Source organism: Pseudorasbora parva, chromosome 4 (genome assembly GCF_024679245.1).
Source record: "Pseudorasbora parva isolate DD20220531a chromosome 4, ASM2467924v1, whole genome shotgun sequence".
Classification (NCBI taxonomy): Eukaryota; Metazoa; Chordata; class Actinopteri; order Cypriniformes; family Gobionidae; genus Pseudorasbora; species Pseudorasbora parva.
Genome location: NC_090175.1, coordinates 12280754 through 12299331, shown reverse-complemented (window position 1 = coordinate 12299331; position 18578 = coordinate 12280754). Strand labels below are relative to the sequence as shown.

General features: G+C 35.2%; 1 protein-coding gene across 1 annotated transcript; it reads right to left on the bottom strand.

Moving 5' to 3' along the window:
• Positions 1-1363: 1363 nt before the first annotated feature.
• Positions 1364-17119, bottom strand: psen2 (presenilin 2). Its single transcript, XM_067440936.1, has 11 exons — positions 16967-17119; positions 15832-15996; positions 11195-11403; positions 8926-9067; positions 8726-8793; positions 6189-6409; positions 4955-5053; positions 4807-4857; positions 4563-4682; positions 3854-3969; positions 1364-2000 (listed from the first exon to the last, which is right to left on the bottom strand). Exons 2-11 carry the CDS (start codon positions 15961-15963, stop codon positions 1845-1847), a joined length of 1314 nt encoding a protein of 437 aa, XP_067297037.1. The 5' UTR covers positions 15964-15996; positions 16967-17119; the 3' UTR covers positions 1364-1844.
• Positions 17120-18578: the final 1459 nt, after the last annotated feature.

The following is an 18578-nucleotide window of genomic DNA, read 5'->3' as shown; positions in this document are numbered from 1 at the left end:
AGATTAAATGTAAACCAAAGGATTTGTAAACTGTCTGGCACCTACAATTGTGCGATTCATCCACATAATCAAAACTATGTTGTTCCAGGACTAAGGCTGGGTGATACAGCTTAGGAAATAAAAATCATCAACTTTATAATATTTTAGTCATTTGAGATGATTAACATTCCAGTTATATATTGACATTAATTTATTTCAGTAGCACTTCATCATTTTTAACAAACAATGAAAAATTCTTCTAAATCATTTATTAATATTAGTGTTAATATTGATTTCAACATTTCCTAATACATTATTAAAAATGAAAAGCTGTATCTGTTAATATTGTTTCACTGTTAACATATTAATAAATATTGTAACAAATGTATTGCTCATTGTTTAATATTATGAAATGTATTAACTAATGTCAATTAATGGGACCCTATTATGAAATGTTACTATATTGTATGTATATTTTTATTTATATGATTTATATCATATTTACTTCAGTAGAAAAATTGGCAGTAATCTATATATATATATATATATATAATGACGATTGGCATAATGCTGAAAATTCTGATTTGGATCACAGGAATAATTTATATTATAAAATATATTAACAGAAACCAGTTAATTTACATTTTAATAATATTTCACAATATTTACTGTACAGCCTTGGTGGGATTAAGAGGCTTCTTTAAAAAACATTTGAAATGTTTTTATTTATTTTCTTATGGTTCCCAATTTTTGACCTGTGTGTGTGTGTGTGTATATGTATTTATATTTAAGAACAAATATTTTCAACAGCCATTTTTTCTACTGCAGTAAACATGAAACGCTAATAAAGCATCTCTGCATTAACACTTCCATGCTCTTCAGTTGTAGGGATTTGTACTGTAATTTCACTAAAAACTTCAAAAACATTCTACTAATGTTGCAGTTTGGTTTGGTTTTATTTTTATATTAAAAAAAAATATTGATGGTTTTTAGGCTATTTAAAGAGACTCTCAACGTTTCCTATACGTTTTACTTTATGCTACATAAAACATTTCAAAAATTGCAGTTTGGTACTGATCATTTTCAGCAATCCAAAAATGTTAAATGTTTTTAAAATGTAGGTGTTTTCTAGTACCAAAAACTTAATACCAAAATGCAACATAGTGAAATGTAATCGTAAATGACAAATAAGGAGCATTTTAAAAAACTAAGTTTATATCAGCAGCAAAATTGTGAATATATATTATATATATAAATAATATTGTCTAGCCCTATCTAGGACCAACAAATATATTAAATGATAGATCGACATTATGCACTTTCATTGGCTTTTTTTACCTGCCACAATGTTAGTGGTTCCAAAAATGAAAGTATGCAGGAAACCTCTATTTGTGACATTAGTTTATTATGCTGTAACCAGTGTATGCTGTAACAGAACATCTGCTTCATGTGGGCCACATATACAGGCTTCTCTCTTAGGGCTGAATCTAGCTGCATTCTTTTCTTTCATTATATACCATGAAAAAGTCACCTGTCTGGATGCTGGTCTCACTCCTAAGTCATTTATCTTTTCAGGAAGTACAAAAAATTAGTAAAACTACTGTATATTCCAAAGAGCAAATCTGTCGCTGCTCAATAAAAACCAAAATGCCAGTGCAAAGATGCATGACAACTCATATCAAACTGATATCTGTTCGCTTGCTTTGCATTTCACACGTTCACTCACTCACAGAGAGCGTCTCAGAAATATCGGAAACCAGCTCAGCATTATAAGAACTAAAAACAGTTGAATCCCGTTGAAACATAATGACTGAAGGGCACTCATCATGTTCGCATAAAGTCCTTCTCGTGTCAGCGGGTTTCTGTCAGATATAGTACTGGTGGGCTGCCAGGCTGTCCATGAAGGGGCGAACCAGATTGTCCGTGGAGAAGTAGAACACCAGGCCGAAGGTGATGGAGATGGGAAGAGCCGGCAGAGCCTTCTTGTAAATGGCCAGCAGGAGGAGCGTCAGGCACAGTCCCTACAAAACAACAACAGTAACTTTCACCAGTTATCTGAATACTCGAGATCAAAACCCAAAACAAAATCTTAGGCTCCATTTCAAATCCTAGTGAGCTGTCTTACTCACTAGTAAGCATAACTCACTAAGTGATTTGGAGCATTCAACACAGGCAGCAACTCCAAATGTTTGATGGGAACTATAATGTGTAAAACAAATAATGTGTATGATAGCCAATGTTTAATTAGATTACACTATTTTATCAATACTGATTAAATTATAAATATTGTATGTATATATATATATATATATATATATATATATATATATATATATATTTATATATATATATAATTAGTGCTGTGAAATCAATTAATTGCATCTAGAATCAGTTTGTAAATATATAATGTATGTATATAAAATATACACTCACACACTCACACACACACACACACACGTCGTGTTTCCATGTTTTATGGGGACTTTCCATAGGCGTAATGGATTTCATACTGTACAAACTGGACATCCTATCCCCCTACGCTGCCCCTGCCCCTAATCCTACCCATCACAGGAAACATTCTGCATTTTTACTTTCTCAAAAAAACTCCTTCTGTATGATTTATAAGATGTTTTCCTCATGGGGACCTAAAAATGTCCACACAAGGACAAGGATTTCGGATATTGCCATCTTTGTGGGGACATTTTGTCCCCATAACGTAGGGATTACCAGGTCTCACACACACACACACACACACACACACACACACACACACACACACACACACACACACACGATTAAAAAAGTAACTAATTAATCCTGATTAATCGCACATTACATTAATTTATAATAGTTTTTTCTATAGTAAAACTTTCACATTAAAAATAACAAAATAATGTAGAAAGAACAAAGACTTTATATTTAAAAATAATAATAATGGTATTAAAGGGTTACTTCCGCGATTAGCATAATGCTTTGTATCAGCAGAATACTGTATCAGTTGTATCATCCCCATGAGACAAAAAAAAAAAATCTGTCTTTTCTCCATCTAGAAGGCACCAAATTCAAAAATAATTTCACATTTCTACTACACTGATGACCCAGTTTAAACACAGATTCATCTTCCCAGTGCTGAAGTACTCCTTTAGTGGCTTTTTAATAAGCACTATGAATGAAGGCCAGTATTACTGATACTTATTTCTCTAGTAAATGGATTTTTATTTCAATATTCGCCATTATTACAGCCATTCAACATCACGACTGATTTGACAGCACTAAATAATATAATATATTTTTTAAATTGTGTGTTTTAATAAAACACTACTATTTACTTTTTAATTTAAAGCTTTGCTTGATACTTTAAAAAGTGACTTTAAAAAATATTTCTGACACATTTAACTGTAATTCCTTACAGTTGTACTTTCACTACAGTATTTACAAAAGATTGTTTGTTTTTTGAAAACTTTCATTCAGAAAGGACACTTTAAATTGATCAAAAGTGACAGTAAAGGCATTTATATTGTTACTAAAGATTTCTATTTTAATGAATTGCTGTTCTTTTGAACTTTTCGATACATCAAAAAATCCTGAAAAAATGTACCACGGTTAACACAAAATTATAAATCATCAAATCATCATCTTAGAATGATTTCTGAAGGAGGATGTGACACTGAAGACTGAAGTAATGATGCTGAAAATACAACTTTGCATCACTGGTAAAATATTTATTTCAAATTATAATAATATTTTACAATATTACTGGTTTTACTGTGTTTTAGATTTTTATTTTATTTTTATGCATCAACCCTAAACTTCCGAAAAGTAGTGAACGTTAGTCTGTACTTGATGAAGCTCACAGTATGGTTGAAATACTCACAATGAGAATGGCCACGAAACAGGCCAGTGTGGTGTTCCAGTCTCCTCCGGTGGCCGCCGCCTTTCCCACCAGGACACTGTAGAAGATGAAGTCTCCAAGACCCAGCTTCACCCCTCCTGTGTCAAAGTCAACCAACAGGCATTTCAGCTCGGCATTAGAAAGAAAAATGATTAAACCTGTATGTAAAGCTTGCCTTGATTTTATGGGACGTCTTTTTAAAACTAGTTCACCTCATTGTCATAAGGAATTCAGTACATATGAGCCCTATTTACAAGTTTTGGAAGCAAGGTGGCCTGGATGCCAGCCGTACTCAGCCCCGCTCACAACATTTGAGATCGGGCGGTTCGGTCTGGACTTGATCCATAGAGGAGTAATTATGCCTGAACAGAAACTGTTCGGACCAATGAAATCATCAGGGCGGGCTTTAGACGATGATGGACAGATGATGAACAGTAACGTAATCATCCATGTCATCAAACGTTTGACAGCAAAAGTAATGCGTCACTTCGTTGCTCTGATTGGTTGTAGGTCTATCCAATTGATGTCTTTCCTGGTTCGGTTGAAACACGCCCCATAATCACAGCCCAATGGAGCAGAATCAGACTCATATTCTGACTAGAACTGAGTATGACCAAGTCAGGCTAGAACCAAAGTGTATCTTGCAACCAAAGAATAAGATCTGTATGACCCTGACGTGGAAACCACTTACGGTCTTCCTCAAGGTCTTCTTCTGCCGAATAGCGTCGCCTCCCTCCCTGAGCCACTTCATCCTCTGACTCCACCCCTTCCTGTGCCCGGGCTCCGCCCTCACCGCGCTGCCTTTCATCAGCTGAGAAGACAACAACAACTTATTCCCCATTATCTAGTTCACAGGGTATTATATTCTACTTTTTACACTGTAAAAGCACAATAAAAATACTATAAATACTAGAAAAAACTAAAATGCAGCTCACGTAAATCTGGATTACTAGTATCAGCCATTCCAACCATCCAAACCATGGCAGCTGAGAAAGAGAAACTTTTATTAGTGCATGACCCATCTTGACTGGACTTAAACTGAGCACACATGTGGTCATCTGGGATGATGTTTTTAGGACATACATGAGTATATGAGCGCTGGGAAAATTGGCTCGTTTCTTTCTTGAGCGGTCTCAACCAGCATCCTCAAAGGGCCTTTAGGACTCAGGACCGCTACCAGATCTGGAAAACAAACACACGCTATTATCATGTGCACCAATCCCATAGATATGAGCATTTTCAATGATTAAATGTCAAGAGTGCAATTTTTGCACCACAAATTTTTGTTTAATTTATTACAGAAATTATGTTCTGTACCTTTAAGAATGGAATAGTTCATCTTAAAATAAAAAAAATAAACTCATAATTTGGCATATTTTACTCACTCTCATGTCATTCTAAACCTGTATGAACATAAAATACAATATTTAGCTTGAAGAATTTTGGTAGCTTAGGGAACTTAGGTTTCAGTTCCCATGGACTGCCACTGGATGGACTAACAATACAATGGAAGTCAATGGGAACCAAAATGATCAACAATCTTCAAAAAAATATTTAATGTTCCACAAAAGAAAGAGATTACAGGTTTGGAACAAAATGAGGGCGAGTAGCTGATGATAGGATAGGTTTTATTTTTGGGTGAACTATCCCTTTAACCTCCATTCTTCCCTCGCAACCTGTAACAAATCCAATTCAAAATAATATATTATATTCAAAATAACTCAAATACATGCATAACGCAGCTCAAAATGTCTCACACTGTGTACATTTGTGTGTCTCTGCCGACATCTTGTGGAAAACAAATAATATAACATGATATTTCATGACTTTGGCCCCTAGATGGCCCTACAGCTCTATATGGAGCAAATGAGCTGCTCCGTTGGGTCCTTAAGTCAGTTCTTGAGTTTATCTCTTCAGTATGCATTCAGATGCACATGTAGACATTATAAAATAGTTTTAATTTTGAGCATTTGCTATATTTTCTATGTATACTGAAGAATTCCTTGCCATCCATTTAATCCTAAGGGGGTCAAATTGACCCAAGGGGGAAGGATTTGATACTTTTTTTAAATTACAACCACATAAACTCCTCAAATGCAGTCCCAAGGGCTTGGACCACTCTGGTGAACACTCAATTTCATGTTTTATTTTAATTTTAAATTAGTTTTGGATCAAAATGACCTGAGGGAAGGATGAATTATACTATCTCTTTTAAATGTGAATGAGAGTCACAGTATAGAAAGAGAAGGAGATGTTGTAGAACAAATGCAGAAGCAGAGCATTAGAGGTCTGCCAATCAATCTTCAGGCTAACGTACCATATATGGAGATGGCTCCCAGAATGACCCATGCCGACCATTCGGGCAGGTATTTGATGAAGATGAGAGCCATGAGGGCACTAATGACAATGAGGTACGCCTGCTGCAGCCGTAACGGCCCTTTCCAGTGGATGCAGATCATTCCCACAACCCCAAAATTCCAGATGATCATCACTAACGTTGGGTAGTCCATGGCAATGTTATATGTTTTGAACACCTCTCTGAAAAGCAAAGGGTTTGACAAAAGCATTACTGTAACATTTGGGAAGATACACTGCCCGGCCAAAATAAAAGACACTGTTTGGATTTAAATAGGCAAATGCTTAAGAGTCAGTGATTGATGATCATTATTGCAGTGATTATTATGTCTCTAGCACGTTATATGTTTGGCATCAGTTCTTCTGACCCTCATTGATGGAGTGTGCAGCTTTTCATTTAAACATCCATGTAGGAAGACCCATCATGGCCATATTCCAGGATGACAATCTCAAGATTCATCAGCTCAGACTGAAGGAATGGTTGTGAGGATGAAGAATCATCTTCACTCATGAATTGTCTCCTCTGAGTCCAGAGCTTAAACTCACTGAGAGTCTTTGGGACGTGCTGGAGGAGACTTTACAGAGAGCTGGACTCTTACACTGACACTACAAGATCTGGACCACAAACTGACACACCTGATGCATAAATGTTAGAAATCTCTATCATATTACATGCTTTAAAATACTGTAGTAAAAAATGCATGAAGGTAAATATAGCTGTTTATTACTATTTAGTCATTTAGTGTAAAATAAAAAATTTAAACCTTTCATTCTGAGCCCCATATGTAGGGGTCCAGGCATCTATTGATTTTCTTCTTCTCCCTTATTTTTCTGCCTTAAAGGGTTAGTTCACCCAAAAATAAAATTGATGTCATTAACTCCTCCCCCTAATGTCGTTCCACACCCGTAAGACCTCCGTTCATCTTCAGACACAGTTTAAGATATTTTAGATTTAGTCCGAGAGCGTATGCAAGTGTATGCACACTATACTGTCCATGTCCAGAAAGGGAATAAAAACATCATCAGAGTAGTCCATATGAGACATCAGTGGGTTAATTAAAATCTCTTGAAGCATCAAAAATACATTTTGTTCCCAAAATAACAAAAACTACGACTTTATTCAGCATTGTCTTCTCTTCCGTGTTTGTTTTCAATCCTCAAATAAAGATTCAAACGGTTATGAATCAGCGTATTGATTCATGATTCGGATTAGCAGTTTGGCAGTTTGACACGCGATTCAAATCATGAATCAATACGCTGATTCATAACCGTTTGAATCTTTATTTGAGGAACACACAAAAAAAGACAATGCTGAATAAAGTCGTAGTTTTTGTTATTTTTGGACCAAAATGTATTTTCGATGCTTCAAGAGATTCTGATTAACCAACTGATGTCACATATGGACTACTGTGATGATGTTTTTATTCCCTTTCTGGACATGGACAGTATAGTGTGCATACACTTGCATACGCTCTCGGACTAAATATAAAATATCTTAAACTGTGTTCTGAAGATGAACTTCTTCATGAGGTCTTAATGATGGTAATGAGGTCTTACGGGTGTGGAACGACATTAGGGAGAGTCATTAATGACATCAATTTCATTTTTGGGTGATCTAACCCTTTAAAAGTAAAATGACATCAGAGACTGTAAATCGTAGAGACCCCAAAAAACTGCAGGATGGTCCCAACTGTGCACTGCTACTCAGGAGCACAGACACACACCCATCCGACACTAGGTGGTGCAATTTTTGTTTTGGATCGCAACTTTGGAGCCTAAAGGGATAGAAAAATCCCCCAGGATCATTGAGTCAAGTCATACAAAAACATAACAACAACAAAAAAATGTAAATTTGTTTTTGTTATAGCATTGCAAAGTTATTTATTGGTCAGGCAACCTCCACTTTTACAAGTTGACCTATGCCTGCTGAACGCAATATTCAAGCTTAATGAAACTTGTAACAAAGAGAACAGAATTTTCTGAGGACACACACCCAGTTTCGTAAAAATCCTACTATATGGGGTACTACAACTAAAAAAAACATTATAACGCTGCAACCATATGATCCATAAACGTGAAAATTGGTATGCATCTTCTTTGGTGGGGGTCCTAACATATCTTCTTATATCGGGGCGTTCCCGCTATGTCATAATTAACGATTCTGCTCTGTAAAAAGCCTTCACATGCTTGTAGAAACGTGTAATTAAAAAGTGTAAACTCCTTCTGATTTTCTGAGAGCCACGACTTGTACCATTTGGCCGCTGCAGATTTAAAGTGTATTCAACTTGAAACTTAATAACCACATGCCGTGAAAGCTTTAGTAATCGAGAGAAGCAGAAAACGTGATCGTGATGAATCATGCAGCCCAATCGAAAGGCCAAAATTACAGAGACATAATTTTGTTCAGCTATATTGCCCAGCATTGACACATGCTGCTGTATGAGATGGGTTACACACAGTAGAGATGTGATAAGAAAGCAAAGCTCAGCAGAATCTCACCCCAGATACATGAAGCTGAACCAGAAGAGCAACATCAGTGACGACAGAATCAGCCAGCCATGAATAAACTGCACACACAGAGAAAACAAAAAACACCTCTCAGAAGATACAATGATTTTTAGTGTTTCATCAAGTCACAATCAAAAGCTCAGAACTTCATTAGTGTTATATAATGTTTAAGAAAATAAGGAGGAACTCACTTTATAGCAGCGATACTTATAAAGCACCACCAGTATTATCGTCATAAAGATAATGACGCTGATCATGACGATGGTGTTGAGGAGCGAGTTCAGGAGCCTCTGACCAACAGAGTTCGGATCCTCTTCGAATGGAGTGTAGATGCTGCAAAATTGATTCAAAAATTTAAAATAATCCTCTAATCTGTTACTTTTTTTGTGATGCATCCTGCTATAAGAAATCATTTACGTAGCAATTTGATGAGAACATATTAATATTATATTATATATTTAATTTAAAGGGTTAGTTCACCCAAAAATGAAGTTGATGTCATTAATGACTCGCCCTAATGTCGTTCCTCACCCGTAAGACCTCCGTTCATGTTCAGAACACAGTTTAAGATATTTTAGATTTAGTCCGAGAGTTTTCTGTCCTTTGAATGTAAGTGTATGCACACTATACTGTCCATGTCCAGAAAGGGAATAAAAACATCATCAGAGTAGTCCATATGAGACATCAGTGGGTTAATTAGAATCTCTTGAAGCATCGAAAATACATTTTGGTCCAAAAATAACAAAAACTACGACTTTATTTAGCATTGTCTTCTCTTCCGCATTTGTTTTCAATCCTCAAATAAAGATTCAAACGGTTATGAATCAGCGTATTGATTCATGATTCAGATCATGTGTCAAACTGGCAAACTGTTGAAATCCCGTAACATTGGCGATTCTGATTCTTTATTTGAGGAACACGGAAGAGAAGACAATGCTGAATAAAGTCGTAGTTTTTGTTATTTTTGGACCAAAATGTATTTTTGATGCTTCAAGAGAGTCTAATTAACCCACTGATGTCTCATATGGACTACTGTGATGATGTTTTTATTCCCTTTCTGGACATGGACAGTATAGTGTGCATACACTTGGATACGCTCTCGGACTAAATCTAAAATATCTTAAACTGTGTCTGAAGATGAACGGAGGTCTTACGGGTGTGGAACGACATTAGGGAGAGTCATTAATGACATAAAAGACAATGTACGCATAAAAATTATACTTTTTTCATTATATCAGTAACAATATTGGTATAGGCAAATAATAGCATTTCTTTAAAATTATTGTCATATGTATCTGTCTAAATCAGTTAATATTGGATGCAGATACTTTTTCTGTGGCTAAGATGGTCACTAAATTGTTATCATTAAAAAAAGTTATGCTCTTTTCAATGCTCACCAATAGTTATAATAATGTTAGGGCGGATAACTGCTAAATGGCTGATATTATGATATAATTTAAATATTTATTTATTTTTATTTTAAATACATAAAAAAGAGGAAAATCTCTTTTTGAATTAAAATTCCCTTTTTAAAAATATTTTTTACAGATGAAATGTTTTTTTTAATACTTCTTTAAAATATATTTTTAAATACTTTAAAAATAGAAAATGTTCCTTTGTATTTCATATTTTATTTCTTCAATATTTAAAAAAATGCTTTACATTTTTTTATAAATATGAAAGAAATATTTAAAGGTCCCGTTCTTCGCAATTCCGTCTTTCAAACTTTAGTTAGTGTGTAATGTTGCTGTTAGAGCATAAATAATACCTGTAAAATTATAAAGCTCAAAGTTCAATGCCAAGCGAGATATTTTATTTAACAGAAGTTCCCTTTCAAAGCCTACGGCGAGCGGCCGGTTTGGACTACACCGCTGCACTTCCTTCAGGACTGACGTCACTAGAACCGTTTGTTCCTCCGCCCACAAGAACACGCAAAATAGGGGGCGTGGTCTCGTTGCTCTCCCACGTGGAGAAGAGCGCACATTCAGCGCGTGCATCGCCCCGTTATGGTAAGAGGCGGGACCTTTCCGGGGAAAGTGCGCTAAGCTGCTATCCAATCAGAACACGGGAAGCGCTGGCCCAATCAGAACTCGTTACGTGTTTCTGAAGGAGGGACTTCATAGAACAAGGAAATCATCAGGCCGTTTTTAGGACAGAGGAAACAGCGCTGTACAGATAAGTCAATTGTGTGAAAAATACTGTGTTTTTTTACACGCGAAACATGAACTCATGTTATATTGCACACTGTAAACATAATCAAAGCTTCGAAAACAAGTGAAGAATGGGACCTTTAAAAGGAGAGAGAGAGAGAGAGAGAGAGAGAGAGAGAGAGAGAGAGAGAGAGAGAGAGAGAGAGAGAGAGAGAGAGAGAGAGAGAGAGAGAGAGAGAGAGATATTACAGGTATAAAACATGAGGGAGAATTTTCTCTCTTTTTTTTCTTAAGGTAACAAAACCCATACAGCTGCTGTCCACTCTTCTCCGTGTAGAAACTGACAGACTTGATTGTTGCCACGACGACCACCATGCAGAGCGTGACGGGGATGAAGAGCATGATGACATGCTTAGCGCCATATTTAAGGGTCAGCTCCTCTTCCTCTCCGTCAGGAGTGGCCGCTCTCTCTCTCTCCACCGGCACGGGCTCGTCCAAGCCTGAGCTGACCGGCCGTCGCTGTGGGAAATAAAGATGCGGATGAGAAAAATGCCATTTGTTGATGCATACATGCAAGTCGTATACAATAACAAAGTCCACTAAAATGCATTTGCCACAAAACCACTGAGCATAATCGTGCCTTCAGTCATGCAAATGTATAGTTCAGTCAAGACACTCTCGATGGAGCAGGCGGATCGGTCCTTTACATGCAATCACATCATTAACACATGGCACAAGCCTGATTGGCCATTGCTGATCCTGCAGCCAATGAGATTGCTTGCTCAACATTTAAATACTCTGGTTCAGTGTTTGCTGTAAACTAGTCCTGTATCTGCGTTCCTCTCAACCCCTCCACCTCCCCAGCTCCACCTGCCTAGATCAGCTACAGGATTTATGTATGATTTATGCAGCAGCAGCATATCTTACATGCTCATGTCAGCGAGTCTATGTATCTATTAGCAGTAGCGCCAGTGTAGCAGATCTAGTCCAAGCCCAAATACATTAAGGCCGTGTGTCCACCAAAGCATTTTTTCACGCAGCTGGCTGACGTTTTCAATTGTTTTCAATGGGAGCTGCGCGTTTTTAGAACGCCTTGAGCGCAACGAGGCGCTGAGCGAGTATTTCACGCTCACATGCTGAGCATTCTGCGTTTTTTACCGATCCCCGAGAGTTGAATAATGTTCAACTTTGAGTAAAACACAGCACTCATCACTGTCACTCTTCACTCAGCCGTCCAATCACAGTGGAGGAGGGGCGGGACAAACACAACACGGACCAACCGCCACATTCTGCGTGTCGTCATCAGAGATAACAACAAGCAATAATAACGGAACAAAATGATTTAGAACAAGAGCCAGAGCAAATACTTTACATTATATCTGCAATTTTATCAGTGGTGGAAGTAACGAAGTACAAATACTTTGTTACTTTACTTAAGTACATTTTTCACGTATCTGTACTTTACTTAAGTAGAATAAATAGTGTATACTTTTTACTTCGTTACATTTTGCAGCAAATATTTTACTTTCTACTCCACTACATTTCTACAACGTTTTGTTACATTTTCGTTACATTTTCTGATCAGTTTCAGGGCTCGAGATTAAGGCTTGCCCGGAAAATAATATATAATGTACGTTATAGGCTAATGATTTGACGGTTGCTGTTGAGGCTCGCGCAGCCTCTTGAGGAGAAATGGAAATCAGTCCCGCTCACACAAAGAAACTCAGTAACATACTATATTAAACATTCAAAATGTTTAGTTTTTATATTTTATAACAGTTAAAAAAAAATCACATGACACGACCAACGAGTGTAGTTTTCCTGAATACCATCACGACAGAAAATGTGACACTGATTTCATTTGACAGTTCCATAAACAATTAATTAACATCAAGTCACTTACATTTTACTGATTGCTTTATTGCTTTTGCTCTATTTCAGCAGCGAAAATATTTCCAAGATCAGATTTCCACATCCGAACCATAACGTATTGCACAGCAACAGTGCGTTACTGAATCAAAGATTCAATGCCCTATTCATAAACGACTGCCTCATTTATGAACGAATCAGCCGTTTGAACGAATCGACTCAATGACTCTCATAAGGATTCACCAGCCGCCATCTACTGGTGGTTTAGTTAACTTTTTTTAGTTAAAACAATCTCATAGCATTATTTAGTGCAGTTGTAATTTTTTAGTGTTAATTATTTAATTTGATTGGTAACAACCCTATTGTATCTTATTCTAATCTAATTTATTAATCAAATTTAAGAATATAAAGGGAAAGCTGAAGCAAAGCCTATATTTAATAAGATTAGGGGAAAATGCCCTTTATAAAAGGTAAAAATATCATAAATATGAAGATTTAAATACATCAAAGCTGATGAGAATGTTGCTTCAGATAACTTTGCAGATAACCAGAATTGTAAGTCAGAATGTAAACTAGGCAACAGATGGTCAGAACAATTACATTAACCCAAAACTTACTCAATTAAAATGCCACCGCTCATACTGTTTTCTTCTTTTTAATTATTAGAATTAGACATTAAGAGAATTTTTTTTTTTACATTTTTTACATTTACATTTTACTTTTACTAAAGTAAATATATTTCTGGTTACTTGTACTTTTACTTAAGTACTGAGATTCAGTACTTCCTCCCCCACTGTATAGAATCAATACAGGAACAAACCAAGGTTATTTTCGTAAACGAAAACTGAAACTAAGACTAAAACTATTGGTCAAAAAACATTTTCGTAAACTGAAATAAAATTTAAAAATCTGAATAAATAAAAAACTAAAACTAAACGAAACTAACTACTCTTACTAAAAAACTAACTGAAATAAAATAATAATTAGCAAAAATAAATATTCGTTTTCGTTGTTAATAAGCCCTATTTAATGTGGTGGAAAATCTGACTGTGGCGGTTGAGCGAGTGTCTGTATATTGCGCTAGTGCGCGTGAAGTGATCTGAGGAGGAGATGAACCGCTGTCCTGTGACGGACGCGTGCAGACAGTATACACATAGCCAGTCCTAAACGGGAGTTCACAAAGAATCAATGCGTCCGTGGCAGTGAAAGGGGAAATAACACAAGGTAATGAGACGCACGTTGAACTTCTTTTAACCTCACTGCTTTAGAATGCCGTTTCTTACACAACGAGAGACGCAGGCGCAAAAGTCAGCAACTATATTAGCAAATAACGTTACTAGCCTACTGTGCGTTTGAGATTTCATGTTTGCATAATATTGACAGGCTCAAAGGTGTTATCATAATCATTTACTACTACTAATATTATTATCTGTGTGGAGACATTTCCGCACAAAGTAGGGAATGCCAGGATACACACACACACACAGGTTTGTTTCACTATATAAGTGAGGACATTGCATGGACTTCCATTGATTTTATATCAGGTTAAGGATATTTTATATCTCCTAACTCAATTCCTATCCCTACACCTACCCATCCCAAGAACGTGCAAAACATTAGATTTAAATAAAAACATGTTTTGGCCGATTTATAAGCCTTTTTAACTAGTGAGGACCAGTCAAATGTTCTTACTAGTCAGTTATCATAATATTTTACTAGATAAGTGAGGATATTGGTCCCCTTTACAATTATAGCACAACAAACACACACACACACGCACACACACACACACATGTCTGGTGCGCTATCTTTGTGGGGACTTGCCATATAGACAGTTTTTATACCATACAAAGCATATTTTCTATCCCCCTACACTGCCCCTGCCCCTAAACCTACCCATCACAGGAAACTTTCTACATTTTTACATTTTCAAAAGAACTCATTATGTATGATTTATAAGCTTTTGTACCCATGGGGACCTCAATTTAGGTCCCCACGGTGACACGAGTCCCCATGAGTCTGTGTGCATTCAGGTTGAAGTCCTCACCAGGCTAGAAAAACACACACACACACACACACACACGCACACACGCACACACACACACACACACACACAGAGCAAAACAGTGTGTAGACACTGCTAGCCTACATTGTACTACTGAAGAAATTAAAATAAGCATTTAATTGTTTAACAATATTTCATCTGTTATGAGTGAGTTTGTCTGGAATTTATAATTTTTACTTTTATATTTTACGTTGCATCTATTTTGTTCTTTAAGATAGATCCTGTATAGGTCATAGTTTGACTCAAGCTTTTTTGCTCAAAGGTGAAGACCCAACTTTACTGCATGTTTTGTAAGACCGTCCTGGGTTTAAACAATAATGCTCGTTTATCAAGTTATTTCACTTACGGATGTTTAGTAAGATTAAACTCTAATCTGTTAATTAAACTTTGCTGAAATTAAAAACCTTGATTTGGTCTCTACACTTCATTATGGTAACTCTGCTAAACTATAATTACTAAAACTAAAACTGAAACTAAATAAATAAAAACTAAATAGAAATGTATTTGCAAAATAAAAACTAAACTAAAACTAGCAAAACCATTTGTAAAACTAACTAAAACGAAACTGAAATTTTTAGCAAAATTGAAAACGATAATAAAATAAAAACTAATTTAAAAAAGCAAAACTATAATAACCTTGGAACAAACTACCTGTGAAATTAGAAAGACTTCCGCTGATTTTCCGTATCATAACAACAAGCAAAGAGTCTCAACTGAGGGGAAAAAAACACTGCCTGCCAAAACCACTCTCAAGCGCTCACATCAAGGCGTTTTCAGCAGAGCGCCTAGCGTTTTCAGCTGGCTAAAAACGCTTTGGTGGACACACGGCCTAATTAACATTGCCATTTTCAATAACATGCTAAAACTATTCAGAGAGCTGTCATGACTGAAATATTATTTAAATCAGATGCAAAGTAAAACCTCTATTCTGGCACACGGCAACTTAAGTTCTTTAAGCTAACATGTCTAACACTTTAATAAAAAGCCAGTAGGGAGATCTCAGGTCCACTTACTCGTTTAGTGTCTGTTTCCTGGGGCAGAGACACATCGTGATCTTGGTTGTACGTGGGGATGGTTGGGCTTTCGGACTGGACCAGAGCGGACCTCTCGTTGTAAGAGTCCTCTTCACTGTCCGAGGTATTCATGAAGAGAATGTGACCGAAGCCAAATGCCCAGAGCTAAAAAATGCATCATGACAGCTTTCAAAAACCATAGTAATAACATAGCTTGTTTTTTTTCTTGAGGAACTCAGCATCATGGTAATGGTATACAGTATCATGGTGGTATATATGAATAAGATGATATTATACAGGATTTTTATTCGTCACAAACACAGTTATATACAGGAAAATTATTGTACTTTTGTTTTAATTATATAATGCACAATATTTCAGTAACAATATCGGTATAGAATGTATTTTGAGAATAGCAGCTACTTTTAAATCAGGGCTTATTTAAAATATAAAATAAAATATTTTAATATTTAAAACATTTTAATATTAAAATAGGCATTGAACTGTTTTAAGATGTGAGTTTTAGAGATGCACAAATAAATATTTTAATGTTATGGCTGATAACTGATATTATAAATGGACATTAAAAAAATACAACATTTTCCTTTTTTAAATCTTCAATAGTAACAAGTCAACTGTAAGTCAGTAAATGATATGGTGCTGGTGTATCAGGTTTCCCTTGTTACTTTAAGGATTAAAGATTGGAGCTTCAGTATGAACAATTTCATACAACAGGCAGAAGAAAATAGATTTATAATATCCATATGTATCTATATCTTAGTTTGCATCTCTAATTATTACTAAATTGTGATATGACATTCCCATCGTGAAAGTATAACAATACTTCTGCAAGTGGATTATGCCTTGAAAAAACCTCAGAAAACATGGATCTTTAAAAACAACAACAACAAAACAAAAAACAGATTAAATAAATATATAATTTTTCTTAGTGAATTACTGCTACAGTCCTGCTTTTAATCATCTCACTGTTACGTCCTAATAATGTTCCGCGTATGAAAGCATTCATGATCCATGATTTCCCAACGTCTCCTAATGTGTCTGGAAACCCAGTTTCTCTGCATATCAAGAGGAGAATAACATCCATAACATAGTACAGGTGAGAAGACTAAAATACCTTTAATGTGACGGTGTTTATTTACATGAAGGATGATCCAGCAGTGTTCTTTGCAGAAGGACTCCGTCAAAACATCCCGAAATTCAATGAGGAAGTGAAGCCGATCAGCTGATTCGGACCACCCCACGTGACGCTCCAGCGCGTGACGTCATCCGTCCACATTCGTGTCAACAACAAGTCACACTTTCTTCACCAGACCAAACTGTATTGCTTATTGGAATAGACTGATTGAAGGTCTGTTATGGAAGGACATCTGGACCTTACCAAACAAATATTTATTGGTAAATAAAATAAAGGAAGTAAGTTTCAAAATCTTACACAGGTACTACCCAGTAAATCATTTTCTTGTTAAATTTAAAAAGGATATTAATTTGAACTGTTCTTTTTGCAATACATTGGCTGAAACCTTATTTCATTTATTTTGGCATTGCATTCATGTAAGAAAATTTTGGAAAGATTTGTCCAGATTTATAATTGACAACATTGACCCCACTTTTTCTTTGTGTTTAGAAAATGTTATATTTGGTTTTAATAATATTCCATCAAATAAAAGGAAAGAATACTATATTTAATTTTAATTTTTGCTAAATTCCATATTCATAAAAGTAAGTACAATAAAACCAAACCTTTATTTTTGGTTCTTGAAAAAGAAATGCAGACATATATCAATACTATCCTTCATTCCCACAATAAGAAAGCAATTAAAACTGTATCTGTTTGTGAATCCTTTGATATTTTTTTATATAATGTTTAGCCTCCCCCTGGCTGACTGTTTTTGTGTTTCTATTTGTATGTTTTGCAGTTCTGACTGTACATTGCCTTTGTTTGAAATGCAATAAAAAAATAAAAAAATAAATACATTAAAAAAAAGTCACACTTTCTTTGGTTCTGAAACACAGTTGTAGTTGTACTAATAAACATATTAGGAATATTATAACAGAGGAACCAGTTACTCAAAGAAGCTTATTGTGGACCAGTATATTTTGAAATATAAACTGGAATAAAGCTTGGTGTATTGCATTAATTTGGTCCCATTTAAACAACGCCATCATAAATAATAAAGTAAAAGTTTTTAGGTTACATTTAAACATTTACATGGTATATATCCAGCTAAAAGTGTGTTAGAGAGGTTTATAAATATTGATTATTCGTGTGATTTTTGAAACAAATGTTATATTTAAACAATATATATATATATATATATATATATATATATATATATATATATATATATATATATATATATATATATATATATATATATATATATATATATATATATATATATATATAGCCTACATATATGTATTATTCCAATGAAAGTAATAATAATAATTGTACTTTTATTGTACAAATTTTTTATTATTTTGGGAAAATTACACAATATAGAAGAAATGGTCAGGATCCAAGTCATATTTTCTTCATTTTCTTCAGGAGACTAAGGACTATTGCACCAGTTTGGAGAACATTGTTAATAACAAATAAAAAAAAAAGTTTTTTTGATTAATGGATCAAGGGTTTACACTGTGAAAAAAAACAAGTTGAAACTTAAAAGTATAAGGCAACCAGCTGCAGAACATTTTTGAGTTTTCTCAACTAATAATAGTTGACA

Excerpts from the sequence above, each read along its gene's own strand:
- psen2 (XM_067440936.1), bottom strand. The coding sequence starts at position 15,963 with ATGAATACCTCGGACAGTGAAGAGGACTCTTACAACGAGAGGTCCGCT. Across the intron at positions 11,404-15,831 it reads AGGAAACAGACACTAAACGA|CGACGGCCGGTCAGCTCAGG; the intron begins GTAAGTGGACCT and ends TATTTCCCACAG. Across the intron at positions 9,068-11,194 it reads GAGAAGAGTGGACAGCAGCT|CATCTACACTCCATTCGAAG; the intron begins GTATGGGTTTTG and ends TCAATTTTGCAG.